The sequence below is a fragment of the Mesoplodon mirus genome, assembly GCF_964341445.2.
Source record: "Mesoplodon mirus genome assembly, chromosome: 5".
Classification (NCBI taxonomy): domain Eukaryota; kingdom Metazoa; phylum Chordata; class Mammalia; order Artiodactyla; family Ziphiidae; genus Mesoplodon; species Mesoplodon mirus.
The window spans coordinates 31,733,364-31,750,116 of record NC_138980.1 but is presented as its reverse complement, the minus strand read 5'-3'; the positions used below and the strand labels follow the sequence as shown (position 1 = coordinate 31,750,116).

The 16,753-nt window shown below is 55.3% G+C and overlaps 1 protein-coding gene across 7 annotated transcripts; it reads left to right on the top strand.

The window, feature by feature from the left end:
- The first annotated feature begins 1,871 nt into the window (after positions 1-1,871).
- TSPAN17 (tetraspanin 17) lies at positions 1,872-12,919 on the top strand. 7 transcript variants are annotated; one of them, XR_014294209.1, is made up of 9 exons: positions 1,874-2,085; positions 6,254-6,304; positions 6,395-6,541; positions 7,323-7,493; positions 9,386-9,511; positions 10,075-10,118; positions 10,589-10,705; positions 10,794-10,855; positions 11,344-12,919. XR_014294209.1 is itself a non-coding variant. In XM_082622715.1 (9 exons), exons 1-9 carry the CDS (start codon positions 1,999-2,001, stop codon positions 11,378-11,380), a joined length of 846 nt encoding a protein of 281 aa, XP_082478841.1. In that variant the 5' UTR covers positions 1,874-1,998; the 3' UTR covers positions 11,381-12,919. The 7 variants fall into 7 exon arrangements, 6 of the variants coding, with proteins under 6 accessions (XP_082478840.1, XP_082478839.1, XP_082478841.1 ...); XM_082622715.1 differs by having other exon boundaries at positions 10,071-10,118; XM_082622717.1 differs by lacking the exon at positions 1,874-2,085 and adding an exon at positions 4,193-4,240 and having other exon boundaries at positions 10,071-10,118.
- Positions 12,920-16,753: the final 3,834 nt, after the last annotated feature.

Genomic DNA, 16,753 nt, shown 5'->3' with positions numbered 1-16,753 from the left:
AGAATCCTAGGATCCAGGACTTACTCCGTGCTCCCCACCTCGGGGAAAGAGGCTAGGTGGCCTGAGGGCCAGACTCTTCCATTTTGGGGGAGGGGGCTCAAGGCCGCTGACCCAGGGCTGGAGCTCAGGGACAGGAGTGGGGGGCTCTCTTGCACGATCACTCTGCTTTAAAAACTTTTATGGATTGCCTCTCATCAGATTTGTAGCCTTGGAGCCTACCCTGTATCCCACACCTCCCCTCAGCCAGCTGTGCGTGGGTCCCTAGAGTGGCAGGGGTGGGGGAGGGGGGGGCGACTGATGAGGCCCTGGCCCAGGAGAGGTGGTCAGGCCTTACTATGGTTCTGCTAGACGATGATTAACTGGAAGGTGATGAAGCTTAAGCCCCTTTCCGTTTCCTATCTAAATAAATACTTTTAAACAAAACCAGAATTGTTTTTAAAGAGGACTCTAAAATTGAGTAAAATTCAGGCCCCCCAAACCTTGATCTGCTCTAGTCCTACCTTGAGAGGGCTCATGTGAGAACCCCCAGGTACCAAGGAGCCTGATCAGGGTGGAAGCTGGTAGGGGAGAGAGGGGTTAGACGGTGGGCGGGGGGCTTTAACCGCCAAAGGGGCTTGAGCCAGGGGATGCAGTATATGCCCCTGGCAAAACTGAAGGGGCACGGAGCAGCAGGAGTGGCCTTCACAAGACCCAGGTGTCATCCGGTCTGAGTTTGAACCAGTAAAGGTAGAACTGAATTTCCAGGGCTTCCCTGGTGGTGCAGTGGTTAAGAATCCTCCTGCCAATGCAGGGGACATGGGTTCGAGCCCTGGTCTAGGAAGATCCCACATGCCGCAGAGCAGCTAAGCCCGCGAGCCACAACTACTGAGCCTGCACTCTAGAGCTGGTGAGCCACAACTACTGAAGCCCGCTCCACAACAAGAAAAGCCAGCCCGATGAGAAGCCCACACACGGCAACTAGAGAAGGCCCGCGCGCAGCAACGAAGACCCAACGCAGCCATAAAATAAATAAATTAAAAAAAAAAGAATTTCCGTCCAGTGAGAAGCGCTTTTTTAAAAAATTTATTTTTATTGGAGTATAGTTGCTTTACAATGTTGTGTTAGTTTCTACTGTACAGCAAAGTGAATCAGCTATACGTATACAAATATCCCTCTTTTTTGGATTTCCTTCCCATTTAGGTCACCACAGAGCACTGAGTAGAGTTCCCTGAGCTATACAGTAGGTTCTCATTAGTTATCTATTTTATACATAGTATCAAGTGTATATATGTCTATCCCAATCTCCCAATTCATCCCAGCACCCCAAAAGCGCTTCTGATTGGACTCCACTGTAATAAAACGTCTTGCACGTGTGCTAAAAACACCATCCGTATAACCACCCTCCTCTCACTCACCAGCTCAGTAGTTACTCCTCTCTAGGGATGGGAATAGACGGCAAGGCCGGGGATTGGGGTGGCGCTGGTCCTGAGCTTTGCTGTGTGGGGGGAACTAGGGGTCTTTCGTGTCTGCGACTTGCGGCGCCCTCAGAATCTCAGGTTGGTCTGAAGGACGCTGCAGCGGCCAGAGCATAGGGAGGAGTCTGGCCTAGAGGCTGGCCTCCGAGAGGGCTGAGTCGGGCTGTGGAGAGGGGCTTGGGGTGGGGCCTGTATGGGGGTGGGGTCCGGAGGGGACAGTCGGGAGGGGGCGGAGCCAAGCCCAGAGACTGGGCTCCAAAGGGGAGTGAGTAAGGCTGGGGGAGGAGCCTATGGAGGGGGCGGAGTCAGGCCTAGAGGTGGGACTCTGAGGGGGACCAAGCAGGGGGCGGTCCGGGAGCCGAGGGCGGTCCCTGCGGGGCGGACCCTGGGGGGCGGGCGGGGCCCGGCGGGCGCTCTGGGTGGCCGCGGCCATGAAGCCGCAGCCGCCGGGCTAGGCCCCGGGCGGCTCCAGCCCCGGGCGGCCCGCGGAGGGCTGGGCCCAGCCCCCGGCTCCGGTTCCCGGGCCGGTGGGCGGCCGCTCACCATGCCCGGCAAGCACCAGCACTTCCAGGAACCCGAGGTCGGCTGCTGCGGGAAATACTTCCTGTTTGGCTTCAACATCGTCTTCTGGGTGAGAGCGGGGTGGGTTCTGGGCCCTGTGCTGGGGATGGCGGGAGAAGGAGGCTCAGTCCCCTACTAGGGGGAGACACTCTCTGCCACAAGGGCTTGGGACCGTCCCCCCACTGCTTCCTCCACGCCCACCCTCAGGACTACCCGAGGGAAGTACGAAGAGGCCCGGCTTGCAGGGGACGGGTCCCAGCCACTGCGGTAGTGGGGGGGGGGTAGTCTTCCGGGGTCTTCCCGAGGCCCGGCGGAGAAATGGGAGGTGTTTCCGTGAAGACCCCACGGGCACGCTTAGTGCGGGCGCCCCCTCTCCCTCCCAGCCCCCTTGCTATCCGAGGGTGTCGGGGATACGCGGAGCCCCACCCCTGGTTTTACCCGTAGTGAGGAGAGCCTCCTTGAAGGACGGGATCCAGTCTCCTAACCCTTTACCTGTCCAGTGCCTGGGCCTGCTGCCTTGCCTTAAGCTCCTACAAAGGGGGAGGGGGAGGTCAAAGGTCGAAGCCCCACCCCCACCCCAAAGAAGCTTGCGGGCAGAGAGGGCCAATCGCCCTAGTTCTAGGCCGGGGACAGAGGATATTTCTTGATGAGAGGCCAGGAGAGCTGGCCCTGGGGAACAGAATTCAACATCCACATCTGACCAAACCCAGGCTCCAGGGCGGGGCTGCCCCTGCCTGGAGAAGGGAGCTGCTGGTGCCCCTCCCAGGCTGGCATCTGTAGCCTTGGGCCCTGCCAAGTCATCTTTCCCTTCTTCCCCATCCCATATCTCCAAGGCTACTTGCTGCCTCTGCAGTCTCTGCTTCTGATGTCTTGGGTCAGAATGCCAGGCCCATTCAGTTTTGTTTAGCAGGACTCAGTGGCACTGCCCTCTATCCACATGCTGCTCATGCAATGTGGGTGTCCTTTGGCCCCAGCAGTACCCAGCCTCGAGGGTGTGAGCCATGTGCAGAGAGCACTAGTCAGGAAAGTCTGGGTGAAGCAGGCCTAGCTGTGAGTCAGTGGGCAAGTCACTTCTCTCCGGGCCTCAGCTTCCCTGGCAGGGAGCAGGTGATAATGAAGCCTGCCTCTCAGGACTGTTACGCAGATTAAATGAATTATAACTTACTGTATTCTTGCAGCTACTTTATTACCTACATTTTACAGGTGAAGGAACAGGCACAGAGAGGTTAAATCTTTTAACCCAGAGTCACACAGCCAGTAAGTGCAGAGCCAAGGTGACAGCTCAGTGGCCAGTAGGTGGAGATGAGGAAGAGCATTAAGCAGAGGGAGCCCCCAGATGTCAAGGGGCGAGAGGCATGAGAGACCCAGGCTTGTTCCAGGGTCCCCCAGAGTGGGGAGCCCGAGTGTGAAAGGCCCCAGGGCCGGGGCACAGAGTTTGAGTTTTATGTTGAGGGCAGAGGGTAGCACTGAAGGCTTCAGTGCTGGGTGATGGGTATGTTCTAGCTTCTGTTTTGGAGGCGGATCTGCCTGGCTGACACGGGGAGGGTGAGTGAGGGGCAGGGTTTGGAGGTAGGGAGACCAGGGAGGAGGGCTGGGGCAAAGTTGGGGTGGTGGCAGGTGGGAAAGGTGAGGAAGGCTCCAGGGGAAGTTATGAGGCTGAACTGACAGGACTGGGCCACTTGGGGGTTTGGTTTTGGGTCAAGGTGGCCTGAAGGAGGTACCTGTGAAACAGGCCCAGAGATTTTTTTATTTTAATGGAAAACAGACCCTTATGTTACCCTGCTCAGAACCTTCCAGTTTTTTCTCACTAGAATACAGTCCAGACTCCTCCCCGTGGCCCACAGCACCCTGTGGTGTCTGGCCTTGCTGCCTTCAGTTTGTCCCTTGCACCGCCAAACATGATCTTACCTCTGGGCCTTTGCCAGTACTTCCGCCTGGAATTCTCTTCTCTTCAATGCACCTTTTCATCATTCAAACCTCAGCTAAAATGTCACCATGCTCCCTAACTGAAACATGCCCCCACTACCCTAGTAACTCCCCATTTCATCACCCTGTTTGATTTTCTTTAAAGGCTCTGTTGGTATCTGAAATTACCTTGTTTGCTCACTGTGGATTTCCCCCACTGGAGTGTAAACTTCCTGAGGGCTGAGAGCTCATGTGTCCTATTCCCTGATGTATTTCTGTTGCATGGAATGGATCCTGGGACATGGAGGCGTTTGCAGCAGGCAGGTGGACTAAGGGCTTTAGAGCCGGGGAGAGGTTTGGGTGGAGATCAGGAGTTGCCAGTGTCATGATGGGGTGAAAGATGAGTGTGAGAAGAAGAAGGGTAGAAGGCTGAGGTTGGAACCTGGTGGGGGAGGCGGGTACCCATGTGCATGGCGCAGGTGAAGCCGAGCATTGTAGGAGGGAGGCTGAGAAAGGGCAGGAGGAGGAACGGCATTGCCATTGCGTTAACCATGGAGAGGTTTGGGAAAGAGAAAGTAGTGATCATTCGCCTAAAGGCCATGGGCGGGTCAAGTGGGATGAGGCAGGAGAAGTGATGTTTGGTTTCACATCCCAGATCCAGTGTGGAGGAGGGAAGGAAAAATATTTCTAGAAAAAGAGTACAGCAGTGGGAGGAGCCTGGGATTGGAGAGGGGAAGGTGCTAAAGGTGGCAGGTCAGGGGTGGAGCTGACTGAGGCTCTGTGCTGAGGGGAAGGAGGCTGTAGGTGGGAGAGGGAGGTCTGAAGAGGTGGGGTCACGGCCTTGAGCTTGGGCCAGAGGGACACTCTCCCTCTGAGACGAGATGTCCTGCCCAGGTTCAGGCAGCTGCCCTCGATATCCAGGGTTCTTCCCAGTACGGAAATGAGGTGGGATTGTGGGTGGTGTTTAGAAGGCCTAGGCTGGTGCCCCTCTGCTGATCTGGGGCTGAATTGGGATTCCCTGTCATTTAGGGGTCTTTGGCTGTGAACTACAAACATGTACTCTGCCAGATAGAGCTTGAAAGGGTGGGACGGGCGTGTGGTGGCAGTCACAGAGTTGCAGGGCAGCAGGAGGACCAGACTTGGGAGGGGCAGAGAGGATGCCAGGAGCCTGGAACCCTAACATAGGCCTGGGGTGAGAACAGAGGCTCAGGAAGCAGCTGCTGCCGCTGGGTGGGACTGTCTTGGCCGTCCTCTCCTCCAAGTCTGAGTTCCAAGAAGGGGCCTGCCCTTGTCCGTCTTAGGGCTGGGGACGGTTCAGTCTTCCAAGCTGTGTCCTGTGGGAAGAAACACTGAGATGCATTCTTGGGAAGATTGAAAGGACCCTGAATGTAAATTGACACAGCCACTATGGAGAACAGTATGGAGGTTCCTTGAAAAACTACAAATAGAACTACCATATGACCCAGCAATTCCACTACTGGGCGTATACCCTGAGAAAACCATAATTCAAAAAGAGTCATGTACCAAAATGTTCACTGCAGCTCTATTTGCAATAGTCAGGACATGGAAGCAACCTAAGTGTCCATCAACAGATGAATGGATAAAGAAGATATGGCACATTTATACAATGGGATATTACTCAGCCATAAAAAGGAACAAAAGTGAGTTATTTGTAGTGAGGTGGATGGACCTAGAGACTGTCATACAGAGTGAAGTAAGTCAGAAAGAGAAAAACAAATACTGCATGCTAACACATATATATGGAATCTAAAAAAAAAAGAAGAAGAAGAAAAAAGAGAAAAAAAAAATGGTCAGAAGAACCTAGGGTCAAGATGGGAATAAAGATGCAGACCTACTAGAGAATGGACTCGAGGATATGGGGAGGGGGAAGGGTAAGCTGGGACAAAGTGAGAGAGTGGCATGGACATATATACACTACCAAATGTAAAATAGATAGCTAGTGGGAAGCAGCCGCATAGCACAGGGAGATCAGCTCGGTGCTTTGTGACCACCTAGAGGGGTGGGATAGGGAGGGTGGGAGGGAGGGAGACGCAAGAGGGAAGAGATATGGGGACATATGTATATGTATAACTGATTCACTTTGTTATAAAGCAGAAACTAACACACCACTGTAAAGCAATTATACTCCAATAAAGATGTTAAAAAAAAAAAAAAAGAAAGGACACTGGATCCCATTTACAGCCCTTTCCCCTCTTTCTCTCTTTCCCCCTGGCTTCCTGAAGACCCTGAGCAGTAGCGGGGAGGGGGCTCTGCTGGGGGTGGGAAAGGATGCTGGTGCCTCAGCCCTCAGCTCTTTGCTGCTGCTCCTGCAGGTGCTGGGAGCCCTGTTCCTGGCCATTGGTCTCTGGGCCTGGGGTGAGAAGGTAAGGCGGTGGGGTAGGGTGTGGGGCTGCTTTGGGTCAAGATGGTGGGAGGCCCAGCCCCCGCCATTTGCCTCCGCTCGTCCTTCACAGGGTGTTCTCTCCAACATCTCGGCGCTGACAGATCTGGGAGGACTTGACCCCGTGTGGCTGTTTGTAGTGGTAGGAGGCGTCATGTCGGTGCTGGGCTTTGCCGGCTGCATCGGGGCCCTCCGGGAGAACACCTTCCTGCTCAAGTTTGTGAGTGCCCTCCCACTGGGGACCCTAACCTCCTCCCACCCACTTCTTGCATAGTTCATGCTTAATAATGGTAGCTTTATTATTATGTTATTGTAACAGTGATCACTAGATTTGTATTCTCCACATTTATAGTATCCTTTCTGTTGTAAGGGACCGAAACCTAGTGGCCTAAGCTAAAAGGGCCACTAAGAAAGCCCAGGGGTGTGTTAGCTGCCAGCACATTTGGATCCAGGAGCCACCACAGTGTCACTTGTCCTAGTCGCTCTGTTTCTCAGCTCTGTCCCTCTGGGTTGGCTCCAATCCCCTGGGGGTGGAAAGATGTCCAGGAATGGGTGGGTACTGGCTTCAAGCTGCCCTCCCAGGAACTCCTGCTGGAGCCTGAGTGAGGCTCTCCCTTCCCAACCATTCTGCCCAAGTACTTCAATTGCATATCCTTAGTCCTGATTGGCCGCCTCTGGACCAATCCCTGTGGTCCCAGGGGAGGTAGTGCTCTGATTGGTGGGCATGCCCAGTCCTCTATGTGGGAATGGGAATGGGGAAAGTGGAGGTGGCTCCTTCGGGGCCACAGAAACTGAATGTGTGGGTGGAGAGTGGTTTCTCAAAGACAACAGGGTAGTTAAGAACCGCACTATCTTTTTTCATCATAAAACAATACTAACATGATAGAAGGTGGGGACTCTGGGCTGTCTTGGGTCGGGGCGCAGGAGGTTGGATCCCTACCCTGTGGCAAACCCAGACCCTGTATCTCTGACCCCCACTGTCTGTGTGCCTCCAACCCCAGTTCTCCGTGTTCCTTGGCCTCATCTTCTTCCTGGAGTTGGCAACAGGGATCCTGGCCTTCGTCTTCAAGGACTGGATTCGAGACCAGCTCAACCTCTTCATCAACAACAATGTCAAGGCCTATCGGGATGACATTGACCTCCAGAACCTCATTGACTTTGCTCAGGAATACGTAAGTCCAGCATCCAGCTCTGACCACATGCAGGAGGCACCTGCCGGGCAGATGAATGAGGGAGCAAGTTCCCTGTGTGCTGGGTCCGTTCCCTCACCCACCAGGCCAGGCAGGCCCCAAGGAAGCGAGCCAGGAGGGCCCCTGTCTGAGAGGAAACCAGCCCCTCGTGATCTCCATGTGCCTAGCCCTGCATGGGCACAGCATTGGGGAACAGAGGCCAGAGGATCCAAACTGGCAGCTCCTAGGCCAGGCTTACAGAACACTTAAAGGAGGAAACGTGGCATAAAAATATAGATTTCTTCTTCTACTAAACTGGGCCCACAGTATGGGCTGGCGCTACATTGCCACTGCCCCCTTTGCTGGTAGAGGGACTGTTTGCCCTGTCCCCGCCGCTCTATTTTATTATATCTGTTGGCCCTCTTCCCTCATTTATATTATTTGTTTGGCCTCTGAACATATTTGAGTTTGAGACCCGCCCCCCGGAAGCTCTGCCCTCAAGCTTGCAAACCTAACCCCTGTGAAGAAGCAGTCAGTGAACAGTTCACAAAATCCTAGACACCTCCCGCCTGCATGTTCTCACCCACTCACACGCGTAGTCACACACACTCAGAGTCATACTCCTTTGGTGCCATCCACCCCAAGAACTGCCCTGGGATCCAGAGGTGAACCAGAGCCGGTGCCTGCTTTGAGGAGCTCTCAACCCAGGGCAGAAGTAAACAGAGAGGCAAGTGGTTAGGATGTGATTTATTTGTTCATTCAACACAGAATTGTTATGGACCTATTGTGTGCCAGGCTCTGGGCTGGGGGCTGGGGATTCAGAGGTGAAAAAAGCTGGGACCCGTGTTTGTGGGGATGGTAGTCTGGGGGAAGAGACAGATGATAAAAGAGCAAAACAAACAAACTGTGTGTGTGTGTGTGTGTGTGTGTGTGTGTGTGTGTGTGTGTGTGTGTGTGTGTGTGTGTGTGTAGAATTATAAATTGTGGTAAGGGCTGAGATGGGGAAGCTTGAAGAAGGCGAAGGCCTCTCGGGGGCAGCCTTGGGGGAGGAGAAGGAGCAGGGAGATGGAGAGGGGCACGTGCTCTCCAGCAGGAGCAGCGGGTGCTGACAGAGTGAGAGGAGGCAGGCAGAGGCCGGGCCGTGTGCTGGGACCCGTGCAGGCAGAGCCACATGGCCGTGCCTCACTCCCCTGGCCCAGCCCACGGGGCGTACCTGTGTCTGCCGCTGAGCTGGTCCCTTGAGGACCAGGTTTTTAGCAGCCTGTGCCATGTCAGTGAGTTAAGGCTGTGTGCTCCTGTCTCCCCACTAGATCATGAGCTCCCTGCTTCATTGCAGCCCCACGATGTGCTGGGTAGGGGTAATGGTGATACAGATGCCGACAGCAGCATCTGTGAAGTGGAATGGGATCATTGTGAGGGTGGCAGGATTGCCCTCCTGTCCCAGCAGAGAGAAGGAGAGAAGGTCTTCTGTAAAAATCGCTGGGGCAAGTGTGGGGAGACGGGTCACAGATGTGGGGTTCAGTGGTGCCTTTCCCCACAGGGTTTGTTGAAACTCCAACCCCTCAAGGTGGCCTGGAGGAAGCCACAGTCCTTGGGCCACCATCCCTGCCCCCTCCCTTCCTTTGCTCAGCCTCTCTTGGGCTAGGGGACAAGCTCAGGAGACCCTTCCTACTCCCCTCAGCCCCCACCAACCCACGCAGGAGCCTCAAGCTGCTCTGGTGGCCCTGGGCCCAGGCCTGGCCTGTCTGTGGGGGAGCTACCCGCCTGCCTGGCTGCCTCTAGGCCCCCTCCCGGCCAGCCCAGCCCTGTCTTCCTGCAGCCTGGGCCTGTCCCCAAACAGGATGGGGCTCCTGGGCTGGGCCTGGCTCACCTGGGGTTCTTCTCCCACCCCCTAGTGGTCTTGCTGCGGAGCCCGAGGGCCCAACGACTGGAACCTCAATATCTACTTCAACTGCACTGACGTGAACCCGAGCCGGGAGCGCTGCGGGGTGCCCTTCTCCTGCTGCGTCAGGGACCCTGTGGTGAGTGGGGCCTGGTGAGGAGCGGGGGGCCTCGCAGTTCGCAGGCCCAGTCTGGGAAGAGCCCACCCCCGGGCTGGCTCGGCTCCGCCCTGCTCTGGAGGCTGTGGATGTGGATGTCAGGGGAGGTCAGTTTACATGGGAGTAGCCCTGCGGGCTGGGGAGTTTGTGTCCGTGGGCAGTGCTGAGGCCTGTTGGATAGGGACTGCTCCTCTTGGGCCACCGTGCTGGGGTGGCAGGGTTGGGGGTTCTGACCCTTTTACGTCTTTCTTTAGAGCAGAGGCTTCTCTCAGTGACATCCCTCCAGTCACAGTGCACAGGGACAACGAGGGCCAGGTTTCTTCCCATTCTTATAAAACTTGAGCAGTCAGGGTTCCTAAAAATGAAGCAGTTCAAGCTGGTGTTCTGGCCATGCGCCCTGGCATCAGGGAAAGAGGTGCACGGGTCCCAGCCAGCCTAGCTTAAGGAGCGGTGGACGCAGCGGAATCCATGGTTCCATCTGCTTCCCCTGAGACCCCATGGATGCCCCCACTGAGTTGCTCACTGGCCTGTTTCTTCTCAGGAAGATGTCCTCAACACTCAGTGTGGCTATGATGTTCGGCTCAAACTGGTGAGAGGGGAGGGGACAGGGCTGGGGGCAGCTTGGGGCACTGGGATCGGAAGGGGGGTCCCCTATAGGCTCTAAAAGGCCTCAGGGATTTGGGGGAGGGGATGCTGAGTCCTAGGAGGCACGCGGGGCTTGGTACTGCCAAACACAAGGCAGTGGACTTCACTAGAGGGAGAAAACAGACATGGATAAAGAAATATGAGCAGTAGTGTGACAATTTCAGCTAAGCACTTGGAAGAAAATAAAATCAGAGAAGTGATGGGATTGGGGCAGGGCAGTCAGGGAAGGCCTCTCGGAGGAGAAGGCATCTGTGCTGAGACCCCGATGAGGAGAAGGCCCTGCGGTGGAGCTCCAGGCGGCAGGCACTAAGGTGTAAGGTCCTGGGCGGGGCTGAGCTTAGCAAGCTGGACTGAGATGGGGCCTGCAGTGCTGCTGGGTGGGCTGAGCCGGGCCTGGTGCCCATCTGTCCCCAGGAGCTGGAGCAGCAGGGCTTCATCCACACCAAAGGCTGCGTGGGCCAGTTTGAAAAGTGGCTGCAGGACAACCTGATCGTCGTGGCTGGGATCTTTGTGGGCATCGCCCTCCTCCAGGTACCGCTGTGGCCCTGCATGCCCTCACTCTGCCCTGGACAACCTGCCCTGCCAGTGGCCTCTCCCTCACCTGCTCTCCGTCTTACAGATCTTCGGTATCTGCCTGGCCCAGAACCTCGTGAGTGACATCAAGGCAGTGAAGGCCAACTGGTGAGGCTGCCTCGCTGGCCATGGCCACTCGCCTGGCTGACCCAGGGACCCCCCCCCCCCCCGCTGCAACTCTGCCCGTGATGGGCAAGGCCGCAGGAGGTGTTTCAGCTTGGACCTGAACCCCACATGGGGCTTGCGTGCCTCTGGGCTGTGCACCCATGGAGAGAGCTGAATGGCTCTACCCGGGCTGCCTGTCCTGTGGCTGTGTGCACGGAGGGTGGGTGTGGCCAGTGGGTGTGCACAGGGAGCCGCCATCTCAGCTGTTGTTGGGTGGTTGGCTCTCCAGGGGCCTAGGAAGGGCACAGCTAAGAGGGGGCAGCCCAGGTGGGGTGGGCTTGGGGCCTGCTGTTGCGTGGGACACAGCCTCATGCATCTCAGAGCTCTCTCCACTAGCTGTGACCTTGACCCTGCCAGGAGCCCACTTCAGCCTCAATGTCTCAGACTCTAAAATGGGTCCAAGAATTTTCTCTCCCTTGCTTGCCTCTCAGGATCAAACATGATGATGGCTACAGACTACTCAAATAAACAAAACCTTGAAAACCACTGGCTTCCGCCCGGCGTCTTGAAGATTCTATCAGCTGCAGGTTCTCAGCAGAGCTCTCCATCTTGGGCCCTGGCCTGGAGCCATCCACCAATGTGTTTTCTTGGCCTGGGTAGTATATACATTTGAGCCAACCTTTAAAACTTGGTGTATTTCACGTAAAAGTCCAGATCCCCAGCTTCTTGTGAGGATTGACCATCTGGCCACAGCAGCTCTTGGGACATCGTCTCCTGGGACATGTGCTTCCTGTTCTCTGAGGGACCCACCTGGCCTGTGCTGCTCACCCCGTAGGCAGGGGTTGGCCTCCCCACTGCTGTAGGGTTTTTCCCTGCAAACACCACGAGGCTGCTGTGGGCTAAGCCTGGGGCGAGGCACCAGGATGTGAAGAATGGGGAGGCTGGACCCTGCCCTGAAGAGGCCACACAGCCTAGGAGGAGTCCAGCCACACTGGTGACTGAGATGGGTGCCCAGGAGAGTGGCTGAGGGGTGGAATGGAGATAAGGAAGGTTTGGGGAAGGAAGTAGTTGGAAGTTGAAAACTTGGCACACATGGGGTTGAGGGGAGCCTGCTTTGGGACCCATGGTGGTTGACGCAGGGGCTCACTTGGAATCAAATCGAAAATCTTCATGGAGGCCTGCAGAGCTGCCTCATGGCCACCAGAGGGCGCACCAGCAAGCTTTGCCTAGGTCTGGCTGCTTCATCCACAACCTCACTCTGGTACAGCCAAGTGCCTGGTGTGTCCACCCAGCTTACCAGTGCTTTGGGTTCAAGGAATTTGAGAACTTCGAAAGGAGCAACCGGCTCAGACTTGGGAAGTCTGCCTCTTAGCTGCATGAAGGGGTGTGTGTGGAGTGAATGCCGTACCCATCCCTAGGGTGCCCTTTGTGGATAAAAGGAGGGATTTGGGCTGGTTCACAGATCTCCTACTCAGATGCTCTTACGGTTGTATAAATGAATGAAGGAGGCCTTTGACTTGTGAGGTCTTTGCAGTGCAACTGACTTTCCTACTGTTCCTGAAGACTACACAGACATTGCTCTATGACGAAAAATATTTGGACCATCAAGTTGATAATGGCAGCTGACCTTGAGGTACAATAGAGTGGTGGGGACTGGCAAAGCACAGGTCCCCATCTGAAGTTGGTGGCTGTCATTTAGTTGTAGCTAATTGCTATAAAGTGGGAATGCAGGTCTAATGTCAGAAATCTGGAGAAGCCAGAAATCCAGGCTTTTATGTGAAATATCCCTATTTTTAAGGTGTTGACAACTAATGAAAAAAAAATGCTGCAAGCCCAACAAAAGAGGAGGGAGCCAGCTTTGGCCCCTGTGTCACTACAGTTCCCTCTGGGATAATCACCCATTGGGGTCCTGACTGCTGTGCCATTCAGGGGTGCTGGGAGCTGCTGCCAGGAGGGGAGGGTGTGGGGTATGCACCCAGCATTGTAGCTCCCAGACACAGGCTGGACAGTGCCCTGGGGTCCCTGACAGGTACCAGTGCACTACAATAAATGCAGCTCACGATATTGTGCACGTCTTGCATTTTTTAATTTCACAAGCTTTTACTTTTCATTTTCCCCCTCAAACCTCACAACCCCCTTGTGAGGTGGAGACTCTTTTCCTGATGAAGAAACGGCTCAGAGAGGGGAGCAAGTTGCCCACCACACAGCTGGAGGAGGCACCCAGATCTGAGCCTTCTCGCCGGAGTTCTGCACCAGACCCATCCTGCCTTTCTGACGCATTCGGGTGACACCTGCACACTTGAAGTGTGAACCAGTAAGGGACAGCAAGGGATCGTTCCCCAAGCATGAGTTGAGCTTCCACACGGGTGCTGGGGATGTAGAGGAGAGAGAAGGGCAAAGTCCCAGCCCTCGTGCTGCATTCTCGTGGGGGAGACACAAGTAGGCAAATCAGCATTTTTGTTAGTACTATAAGCTATGAAGAAAATAAGAGTGATGGGCTAGACAGTGATGGCTGGAATGCCTGGGAGAAGGGACCCCTTGCTGGGGTGGTGGAAGGAGTCCCATATCAGGGAAGCTCCAGGGGAACAGTGTTTCAGGTTTTGGTACCAGCTGCCCTAGAGGCCCTGAAGCTGGGTGGGCTTGGCATAAGGGAGGCTGGGGTGCTGGAGAGGTGGGAGTGAGTGAGGGACAGAGGGCATGGACAGGGGGAAGTGGTGGAACCAGGATATATTTGGAAATAGGACTGATGGGATGCATGGGAATCACTGGAAGGAGTGGTCATGACCTTGGCTGTGGACCCAGAGTTCTCCAAAGCTCAGTTCTGCTACGGGGCATCCATCCATCCATCCACTCAGGTAGGCCCTGGCTGGAGGCTGGGGTTGCTGAGGCAGCTCAGACTTGCCCTTTCGCTCCCGGAGCCCACGGTTTCCTGGTAGGTAGTGGTACAACGTGTATGTGGCGACGAGCACATGATGATCACTGCACGTGGCGTTTCATGCTGGTGACAGACAAATCCCCTGTCCCCAAGGTAGAACTTGGAGCAGTTCTTTCCCTTGGACTGAGGAGCCCTTACCCAGATGGGACCTCTCTGGATGTGTAGAAAACACAAGGAAGCTTATAAGCTACCTACTGTCCATCACACTAGGATCCCTGGGACATGGGGACCAAGATCACCCTCCCACCCACCATCAGGGACACTGGAGGTGACGGGTGGGCATTGTCCTGCAGCCTGGGAGACCCTCAGGAGCCATGGGCCTACCTAGTCTAACCAGAGGAGAGGCTGCCAGCAGCTCCCCTATCATCTTGGCAGGAGGGCATCTTCTGATATCAGGCTACCTTGTGCGTGGGGGGAGGGCGGGGGAAGAACTGGAAGGAACAGATTGAGCCGGACCGTTGAGCCCTTGGATCTCTGGACGAGGAGGTCAGATGGGCTGTGGAGTCCGGGGCCGGGGTTCACTTCCAGAGGGTGGCTGGCGCATGCCTTGGAAAGAGAGACTCCCGGCGGCCACCAGAGGGCACCAAAGCGCAGCCCACGCAGGCAGCAGAGTCAGCTGTGGGCAGAGAGGGGCTGTGGGTCGTTGGAGGGAGGTCCGCGTGGCTAAGCAAAGACATGCCACCTTCCAGAGACCTGGGGGCCCACCCTGTTGGTACCAAATCCAGACCTTGCCACCCTCTGCTTTATTCTCCGAGGACTTAGAGCAAATGACACTGCCTGCCCCACAGATGCCTCTCCCAGTGCAGTGCTCGGGGAGACCTGAGCCCACCTTCCCATCCCTGAAGGCGGTGATGTCTGCCAGACAGAGCTGGGAAGGGGGTCACTTTCTCTAGGAGGTTGAAGCGACATGCTCCAACACATACAAATCCATTCGCTCATTCAGCCAGATTTACTGAGCACCTAACTGTGTGCCAGACGCTGTGGTGGGCACTCGGGATACATAAGGGAACAAAACGAGACCCCCCATCCTTGTGGTGCTCACAGTCCAGATCAGGGTTGGCAACCTTTGTCTGCAAAGGGCCAAATAAATATTTTAGGCTTTCAGGTCATACAACCACTCAACTCTGCCTTTATAGCAGAAAGCAGCTCTTGACAAGACAAACGAATGGGCTTGGCCATGTTCAAATAACATTATCTGGACACTGAAATTTGAATTTCATATAGTTTTCATGTGTCACAAAATACTATCCCTCTTTTGATTTTCAACAATTAAAAAACATAAAACCATTCTTTTATATATAGCTCTGGAGCTGTGTAAAAACAGGCAGTGGGCCAGATTGGCCTCACACACAAGCTGGTATAGCCGCCCCCCACCGCCCCCTCCCCCCAGGAAGGGAGAAGACCAGGCACAGCAAGCCTCACTGCTGTGGAAATATGAGTGAGCAAGGGGCCTTGGGAGTGTAGGGGCTAGATCAGGCCTCGGCACTAAATAGGGTGGTCAGAGGGAGCCTTGATGAGACAGCAAGATGGGGCAATGACTTCTTTATTTTTATTATTATTATTATTTTTTGTGATACGCAGGCCTCTCACTGTTGTGACCTCTCCCGTTGCGGAGCACAGGCTCCGGACGCACAGGCTCAGCGGCCGTGGCTCACGGGCCCAGCTGCTCCGCGGCATGTGAGATCTTCCCGGACCGGGGCACGAACCCATGTCCCCCGCATCGGCAGGCGGACTCTCAACCACTGCGCCACCAGAAAAGCCCGAGCAATGACTTTTTATATTAAGTTTAAATCATTTTGGTGGCACAGGTAAAAATAGGAACCCAATCTACTTTAAAAAAGGATGACTCTAAGGTCCCCTTACTGCCCTATTCTATTCCCCTCTCCTCTCCCAGTGACGTTGAAGCTGTGAGCTATAGATCCCTCTGGACCACTTACATTTTAAAAACTTCCTCCTCATATTATGCACTCAGAGACTGTGTTCAGCATCATGTGTATGTGTGTTAAGTGGCGGGAAACTGTCCGCATCTTGCTGGGCAAGCTTTCCCCCCACCGCTCCCCACACACACACCTGTGATGTGTTTTGAAGACAGAGTCGCATTTGTGCATGTAAAGCTGCTTCATTTTTCCACTTCGGGGGTGTTCCCTGCAGGGATAAGCCATGTTCTGCCTCTCCATCCCTTTCCTTGACTGTCCATGGATAGTGGACAGTCAAGCTCTTCCCACGTTGGGGCTCTTTCCGCCACAAGGCTCTGGTGAGAGACACAGCTGGGCCTCCTCTCCTGGGGTTCCAGGAGAGCAGCCACTGTTCACTGCACAGGACGAGGGCTACAAGGGAGGGTGGCCCCAAGTCGGGGCTGATGGCAGAGGTGGCCCCAGCAGGTCCCTTCCTGTGCCTAGGGGCATCATTTCTGCTCCTCAGCTCAGGCACTGGCCTGATAGGCTGCATTACCACAGATCTGGGGCCTGGAGCTCAGCCCATCAAAAGTGTGAAAACCACACAATTAACCCCTTGGCACTGTGAAGGCTGTTGCCACGGTAATGCCTCCCTGGTCCCTCGTGCAGCCACGCAGATAGATGGGGACATCAGCCTCCTGCATATAGAGGGGCCTGCGCTGTGGCCTGAGAGTGGGTCCTGCCCTTGATCGAGGCTGTTGTCTTAGGCTCCTGGAGGCCTGGATGCACCTGGACACCTGGGTCCTGCTTCCAGGAATGATCCTCTGGGAAGTAGCTTTCCAGGTCTGCCTCCCACTGAGGCCAGATGCTCCCCAGGCTGCTCCAGCATGCCCCATCCCTAATCTGTGGGCATCTCCTGGGAATCATGCCTTGGGGGGGAGTCCCAGCAGGGGGGCCACATGGAATTCCAGCCAGCTCACCCATCAGCCAACATTTGCCAGGTACCTTTGTGTGCCAGGCTGGGAATTCTGCAGTGGCTCCAACACAGTGTCTGCCTTCAGGGGGTTCATG